The following is an 8,664-nucleotide window of genomic DNA, read 5'->3' as shown; positions in this document are numbered from 1 at the left end:
AAAAACAAAAATTTCAGAAAACTGTTTTGGGACTATACTGATAAAGATTCGTTGTATGTATATGTTATCCTATTAAGCACGATAGCGGCCGCCATGTGGATGCTACACGAGCAAAACAGAAGTGATTCTGGCGTTCCCCAAGGCAGTGTTATAGGTCCTCTGCTGTTCCTTATCTATATAAGCAATTTGGGATATAATGTGAGCAGCTGTCTTCAGTTGTTTGCAGATGACGTTGTCGAATATCGACTAACAAAGTCATCAGAAGATCAAAACAAACTGCAAAACTATTTAGAAAAAATATCTGAATGGTGTGAAAAGTGGCAGTTGACCCTTAACAACGAAAAGTGTGAGGTTATCCACATGAGCGCCAAAAGGAACTCGTTAATCTTCGGTTACACGATAAATCAGTCTACTCTAAAAGCCGTAAATTCAGCTAAAATACCTACGTATTACAATTACGAACAACTTAAATTGGAAGGAACACATAGAAAACGTTGTGGGGAAGGCTAACCAAAGACTGCGTTTTATTGGCAGGACACTTAGAAAATGTAACAGACCTACTAAGGAGACTGCCTACACTACGCTTGTCCGTCCTCTTTTAGAATACTGCTGCGCGGTGTGGGGTCCATACCATGTAGGATTGACGGAGTACATCGAAAAAGTTCAAAGAAAGGCAGCACGTTTTGTATTATAGCGAAACGTGGGAGAGAGTGCCACGGAAATGATACACCATTTGGGCTGGAAATCGTTAAAAGAAAGGCGTTTTTCGTTGCGACGGAACCTTCTCACGAAATTCCAGTCGCCAACTTTCTCCTCCGAATGCGAGAATATTTTGTTGACACTGACCTGCATAGGAAGGAAGGATCACAAATAAGGGAAATCGGACCTCGTACCGAAAGAGATAGGTGTTCATTCTTTCCGCGCGCTATACGAGATTGGAATAATAAAGAATTGTGAAGGTGGTTCGATGAACCCTCTGCCAGGCACTTAAATGTGATTTGCAGAGTATCCATGTAGATGTAGAAATATCACCACTTCCACAATCTGTTCTCATAGTGGTCGCTGGAATGCGCGGAACGCCACGGCGGGCGGCAACCCATCGTACAGCTTTGTTTCGCACTCCCACGGCTTAAGGCGCTGCTCAGTCACCGACACACAACGCAGTTATAAATGGTTTGCCCTGCGATGTTTTTGGCTATTGTTAGGATTGGGAAGAGAAGGGCTGCGAGTAGTGGAGGGACTTTAAATAACAGAGGAGTACAACAATGCTCACCTGAAGATGATTATAGCTCGCAGAAATTTGAAACACACTTACGAGAAAAGCCATGCTCGGCAACGATCGCAAAACATCGACTAATATTCAGTACAATTGGAAAATTTGCAGATCCAATATATCAGCTCATGAGATAAAAAGCGAAAATAACATTCAAAAAAGTAGGATATGAGAATATGTAAATAATACAATACTTACCTTGTCTTATATCTGGCATTTAGATAATTACGTAAAATAAATTTAATCATTGTCACACGATCATTTAACACTATTGTATCCAAAACTCTCCTCTCTGCCTCTACAAAGGCCTTGGAAGGCCCAACAGAACCGACTGGCCGCCGTGTCGTCCCCAGCCCACAGGCGTCACTGGATGCGGATACGGAGGGGCATGTGGTCTGCACACCGCTCTCCCGGCCGTGTGTGAGTTTATGGGACCGAAGCTGATACTTCTCAATCAAGTAGCTCCTCAGTTTGCCTCACAAGGGCTGAGGGCACCCAGTTTGCCAACAGTGCTCGACACATAGGATGGTCACCTATTCAAGTGCTAGCCCAGCCGGACAGCGCTTAACTTCGGTGATATGACGGGAACCGGTGTTAACCACTGCGGCAAGGCCATTGGCCAACACTATTAGATAGGGATCCAAAAACTAAACAACAAATAGAATGGAAAGTAATATTTTCCGAGATTATTTCTCCTGCTTTCATAGTTACGTAAGCAAAATTGAAAGATACAACGTCATAGGTGGATCAATAATATGAGCGATAAATCCAAGTTTCCTGAGGTTGCGATTTTAAATATTGAACCTTGTATCAACAACTTACTTTTAACAGCCCGAATACAATTGTCTGACGATACAGCTTCTGACATGAACTGTGCTTAATAAAACAATTATGTGCACTACAATTCGTTGTAGTTTCAATGAGCTCATACTCGAGTTTGTTGATGTTGATCAAAATTTTGCTGCTCTACGAATTTCTTTGTTCACGGCTACTATAAATACAACTTTTTAATATGGTTTTCCGGACAGGATTTGAAATTAATCAAACAAAACTAAAGGTGGATATTGACACTACTCTGCAATGTGGACTTCATAGTTCTGTTGCTAGTAGAGCTTGGTGTAGATAGATTAGTTGTACCAATTCCTGTGAATTATGATTTATCAAATTCGCACTTACGGATAGCTCTGGAACATTGCAGAATGTTTAAATACATTCAAAAACATCTAAGGAATTCCAGAACGGAATTTATATAAACATAACCTGATCATTTCAGTTCATTCCCCAGTGTAAAACATATTCATAGTACTCCAGTTCTGTAGGAGAAGAACAGGTAGCTGCGACTTCAGCCGCTTATGACCTCGCGTGACTTCCGCCATTTTCTAACCTATCCCACCAGAACTTACTTTTCCACCGTGAAAGATACGAAGTTACCTTAAAATACACTGTACACGCACACACGCGCCACACAAACACAGGAGGGTGACGGTGGGTGGTTGCGAGTGCAAAATGACACAAAGTGGCATTTAGGATTACTTTTATTTAATATTGCAGGTTTTAAACAAAGTTTCTATATAGAGGGTTCGCCCCCAGTCTCTTCCCTTCTTACAAAGTCCTTTTGGTGTTGTGGCAGTATTTTCAGAGGTGTCTTGCTATCAGTACCGTGCATACACACACACACACACACACACACACACACACACACACACACACACACAAGAGAACAATATAAAATCTAATCTTAAACACCGGTTTCAGGATCTCACTATATAGTAAATCAGTCTGGTTACAATATTACAGTACCAGATTATTTTTGATAAAAGAGTTTTCTTTTTAAAAATAGCTTTGTAGATTTACGACTGAGTGCCAGTTAAGTGGGATTCTGAAATATTTGCTGCATCTTGGCTATATCAGCTTGTGGTGAGCTGCGAGAAATTCACGTTTTGGTAAGGTAACAAATATTTAGTAATTCGTAAGATGTGTGTTGTTAAATATTTTGTGTGGTAATACCAAAATATCTTGCTTCCAAATTTATCTAAGGTTTTGGTATAACTTAGAACAGTATAGCGATGTTTGAATTACTAGTCGCGCTGTGATCCGCTTTTTCACATGAGACTGTGAGGTTTCCAGCAAGTCAGAATTATTAAATTCACTCTTCGGTAACTATTGATAACGATTTCAATTACCTTAACCGTCTGTAACCACGTTGTAATTGGAATATCAGGCTACTGCACAAGGAAAGTTCTACTTAACCCATGTTTGAAAATATAAACAATGTGTGTGACGAATAACCAAGGAGATATCCTCGGATCTGACGGAACTGTTTGAAGAGGAACATGGGGCCGCCTAATCACCCAAAAGATTTATCCTTCAACCTAATAAGTCTAGTTCCCCATCAATAAACATAACCCTTTTTCTGTTGTAGATTCATTGTGGTTCTATATTTCAATTTTGTATTGCCTGAGCGGAAATTTTGAACCATCAGCTTCGTTATTACAACAGTGAAAAACGCACATCTGATGTGGAGAAGAAATCCCAACAGTGCTTGAAAACAAGACACGACATGCACATCATAGTGGTACTACGCTCTCTGCCTTTGATGTGGTCAGTCCAATTGCAGCTTTTTGAAGGATCCGTCCACACCAAACAGTTCGTAGCTGTAGCCGTTGTCCTTAGGTCTCTTGCTCTCGTCCGCGACGTATTTGTCCTCTTCCAGAAACCATTCTCTGTGCTTAACCAACTCAGCATAGTCAGAGTCTGAAAATAAAGAAATAATTTTTATTTCTGCATTCTTTTAGTAACTTATGCTCAAATGCTAGATAATAACGTACATTAGACTCAGATATATGTGATTACATAAGTTTCCTTTTGTGAGCAAATTTAATCAGCAATGTCGGCGTTCTCAGCAGAGTTGTCAGTGTTGACGAATCTCATGCGGAGAAGCTGGGTTAGAATCGCGGTACTGATAAGGGTTTTTCCTCGGTGGGAAGAGTGCGACGGGGTACTCTTAGCCTCTTGATGGCATTGGAGGAGCCACTTGAATGAAAAATATCCGTTCCGAAGTCTGGAAAATGGATAACGGCAGGGAGAGGGTGTGTTGAACCCACGACCTTTCTTACTAAATCCTCCTGACGCCACTCGGAAAAAGATGACACGGCGGCCGGTCGGCATCCATTGATCTCCAGGTTCCAATCGACAAGAGCGAGCAGTAATATCATACGGTTCAACTTGCTGCTTTATTGCGTCGCAAACTTCTCTTTCGATAAACTTTACTGTTTAGACATATTTTTTCTCCTCTCTTGAGAGGGAGTATGCTGTTCACAGATAAGTGACTTGAGATAGTAATGCTGTTTCATTATTTTTATTAGTTTTATGCCTCGAAATTGGAAAAGTGCAGTTGAAATACAAGCACTTCGTAAAGGTTGTAAAGGGCTCGCAAGAGACACACACTTCAATATGCCAATATCCGAAATCATTCTTATTCTAGGAAGAGTATGACGTTTCTTGAACCACTAATAGCTTAGAACATGTGTGGAAACCATAACTACCACAGCATATTACATTAAGATGCAAATCTGTGTTGTTGTCAACATAACGGAATCCTTTCTAAAGGACAGCGTTTGGAAACACCGTCCTGCCGACCACATTTAGGTAATTTCTTAAATATTACATAGAAAGAGATGTCTTCTTACGAAATTGAATTTCGCATGTCGTTTACGTGAATCGCACACATATTACAGGCTGTGGGATACAATGGTTACCCTTATCACAAAACACAGGCTATCAACAACTAAATGGGCTACTTCTTGAGGTGGATTGAAAATAAAACTTTTTTTTTAGGTCTGACTTGACCGTTGGGTGCAAAAGGACGTAAAGTTGCTGCCTGAGTTTTGTCAAGGTGTAACACATTTTTATTGTTTAATTGTTGTCCATCTAAGTGGAAATCTCGTTAGTGCAGTAACACGTACGAACTATGCTTTTGTACGCAGAGTTTAAATCCCTTCATATGGTTCAAAGACGGTTTACTTTACGAGAAAGCAGCACGAGACCCCAAAAGAACAGAAGGATGCCATAATAAGTATCTGGAATAATAACAAAGGGAGAATGTCAACAAGCATTAAAACGAAGGCCACACAAATTAATCCGTCATTCTCCATGGCAGCTTCAGATGCCACGTGCAACTATAAGATCCTCAAAAAGCTGTTGCGTTTTATTCATACTAGTTGCAGATTCTGCAGCCCATAAAGCCCTATCACAAGCAAGAGTGATATCGAGTTGCTTGTGAAATACTTAACCGAATCGACCGGAATCCTACTTTGCTGTCAAGTGTAATGTTTTCTGATGGGACCAGTTTCCATGTCTCTGGAATCGTGTACAGGCATAATGTTCGCCTTTGGGACTCACATAATCCATACAGTATGTCGAAAAATGTGCGAGATGGTTCGAAAGTGAACGTTTGGTGTGGTTTCACGTTCGACGAGGTAAATGGACCGTAGTTCTTTGCTCAGGATATTATCAGAGAGACGACGTACCTAGACATGGCGGAGATGTTTGTTTTTCCCTAGACTGAAGACCTGGAAGCAAACCTTTGGTTTCAGCGAGATGGTGCCACACCTTAGTCGTCGTTAAACGTTCGGATAGCTCTAAATTGAACATTTTCAAGATGCTGGTCTCCTCACCCTCCTGACACCACACCATTCTTCTCTGGAGATCTTTGGAGGACTGGGTATTCGCCATTGCAATGCACGACCTTCAGAACCTCCGCATTCGAACTGTGGAAGTGATCGGCAGCATTTATACGGACATTTTGCATCGGACCTGGATGGAAATTGAACGCCGAATTGTCTTACGTGGATGTGTTTTAGCTTGATTTTATGACGTTTTTCTTGGAATCTTTAAATTTATTTTATTTAATTTTCTGTTGGCAACAAATTAAAAATATGGTATTTCGTTGTAGACAACAAGTGTAGTGGGAAGATTTTGTTACCTATAAAAGAGAACGGTGCGCGCTGAAGAGAAGGGAATTCTCCATCCCGTCATGTCCGACGTCCTACACTGCGGCAATGGTATCTTCCAGGCGCACTACTGTCTGTATCACAGTAGCAAAATAGTGCTGTAGTGCTAGAGAAATATGATAGTGAATTCACGTTGATTTCATGGTCACAATATTTACTTACTTTGTACCTGATGGAACTAATCGGGGGCACACACGAGCACACAAACCATCAACCCCGTGATTCGTGGAATGCGTCATATGTACGTAAATATCTAGTGTTCCACACCTGCAGAAACCTACTAAAGACTTACTGAACCCACGCCGCACAGTATAGGTTTTGCTTTGTTGGGCCAACCACACTGTTAAGGACGTAATCGTATCTTTTCTGCTCGACAGAGTATTTAGGGCATGAACCGCAGTTCACACTTCGCAACTTGTTGAGGGGCTTGCAGACGAACTGTCTGCAGAAGCCAGCCGACAGGTATCAGAAGAGTGAGCTTGTAATACGCACTGAAATGGATAACTTTCAGACTGAGAACAGGAATATGTCTACGAGGTCGACAATCACTCACTTGGAGATTTTTTGTTGTTTCTGGGGCTGTGCGGACACTCAACGTCGAGGTCATCAGCGCCTTTACAAATATTTAAAGAAAAGAATGTGAGAAAAAGACTAAAAACGTTGTCACACTATCTCGTTCACTCATCACTCCAGCCTCACCAGCATTTACCCACACAGACACTCCATATCACAGCTAGAGGTTTTACAGGATCATGGTGATGAGGTTCCTGTCCTAAGCTCTGTCTGTTTAGCTGCGTTACAGAAACATGTAAAATAGTTGGAATTAATATAAAAATTAGCAATGCAGATGATGTTACTAGAGCTTGAGGCTCTGTTTGATTCTCATGGGTTTCTGTTGGTGAGCATACTGACGAAGTACGAAATCAATCTGAGGATGAACTGTCTGTTTATCACATATAGTAGAGAAAACCACATTATCCGCAACCAGTGATAGAAGAGTTCTTTACACAGTAGTGATGAGACTGTATTATAGAGGGAAGTACCTGTTCTTCGAGAGCAACAATTTGGTGATCATCAAAAAAAAAAAAAGTACGTGACACAAAATGATATCGTTTTCGTTTTATTGTAAGGTCAAATTTAATGTTGGGGATCTTACTCAATAGTTGCATTATGTACAGCTGTGTGCTGTCTACCATCTTATATCTGTATACTCTTCTGTTGGAGTGTTAGTTGGATAAGTTAAACCACCTACTTATTTTATTTTGTATTAATCACTGGTAGGAGAGTAAAGAGTGAAGGATGTTTCACAGAAAGGGTACAACAGGAAGACGCATGTGACCGAAGAGGAATGAGATGTATACCGAATGAAATTTTCACTCTTCAGCTGATATAAAACTTCCTGGCAGATTGAAACTATGTGCCGGACCGAGACTAGAAATGGGGACTTAGCCTTTCATGGTAAGGGCTCTACCCTCTTATTTTTTGTTTTTGAACTGTCTATTAGACCGAGAATGGAACCGAGGAACTTTGTCTTTCGCAGGAAAGAGCTGGTTCCTCAAATGGATATGGTACTAGATTGTCTATTTATTTCCACTTTTTATTTTTTATATTTTTATTTTTATTAATTTTTTACTTTTTATGAAAATGAAACTTGATACACATAATTTCCTCAACTTTGGTACTCAAAAGAAAACAATTTTTTTCTCTGGGGAGAATACAATTAGAGGAAGCTAGAATAAGAGTAAAGAAAAAGGAACACATAAACAAAGGTTACCAATACCCTGACGACTAAGGACAAACTACAAAATATTTGCAAATGCAGTACGATAATGTGGAAGCCTCTGCCACTTCCCGTAAGCATGGCCATATATTCGCGGAAAACGCGGGGATGGGATCAACTGCACAGTAGACGTACTGTCCCAGGAGCCATAAGATCGAATCAGTCTTCGTCCGATGGAATACGGTGAAATCCGAACACAGAGAACTTCAACCGAGTAAGCAGCTTCAGGAAGGCCAGTTTTCGACGAAACCAGTGTCAGCGTTCTCGTTTGCAAGCAAGAAGACTGTGTGTTAATGTACCAGGTCGATGTCACAAAGACCAGTCAGACTAAAACCAAATCGATGGAGGCGGTCGTTAGTTGGGATCAGAATGACCCAATACCACGACGAAGTGACTTCCATCAGGAGTCTAGGATTAATAAATCGAAACCACACTCTTTCCAGGACATAACGGGAGCGGCAATTTCAACTAGAAGAGTGATGTAACTCTTCAGGCTTTCCCGGCGATCTAATGACATCTTGGGTTGTCGGGTGTTCTGCCGGATATCAGCGTCGTACTTGCACGATATTTCGGTCACGTAGCTCGAGACCTTCATCAGG

The 8,664-nt window shown here is 41.0% G+C and overlaps 1 protein-coding gene across 1 annotated transcript in view; it reads right to left on the bottom strand.

The window, feature by feature from the left end:
• Positions 1-2,936: 2,936 nt before the first annotated feature.
• Positions 2,937-8,664, bottom strand: part of LOC126480945 (alpha-tocopherol transfer protein-like) — an 87,246-nt gene continuing 81,518 nt past the window's right edge. The window contains exon 7 of the mRNA XM_050104364.1: positions 2,937-4,027. Within this exon, the coding sequence (XP_049960321.1) occupies positions 3,876-4,027 (152 nt within the window). The 3' untranslated portion in view covers positions 2,937-3,875. The remainder of the gene's footprint in view (positions 4,028-8,664) is intronic.

Source organism: Schistocerca serialis, chromosome 5, assembly GCF_023864345.2.
Source record: "Schistocerca serialis cubense isolate TAMUIC-IGC-003099 chromosome 5, iqSchSeri2.2, whole genome shotgun sequence".
NCBI classification, from domain to species: Eukaryota; Metazoa; Arthropoda; class Insecta; order Orthoptera; family Acrididae; genus Schistocerca; species Schistocerca serialis.
The sequence above is the reverse complement of the archived record's forward strand: the minus strand, read 5'-3'. Positions and strand labels throughout refer to the sequence as shown.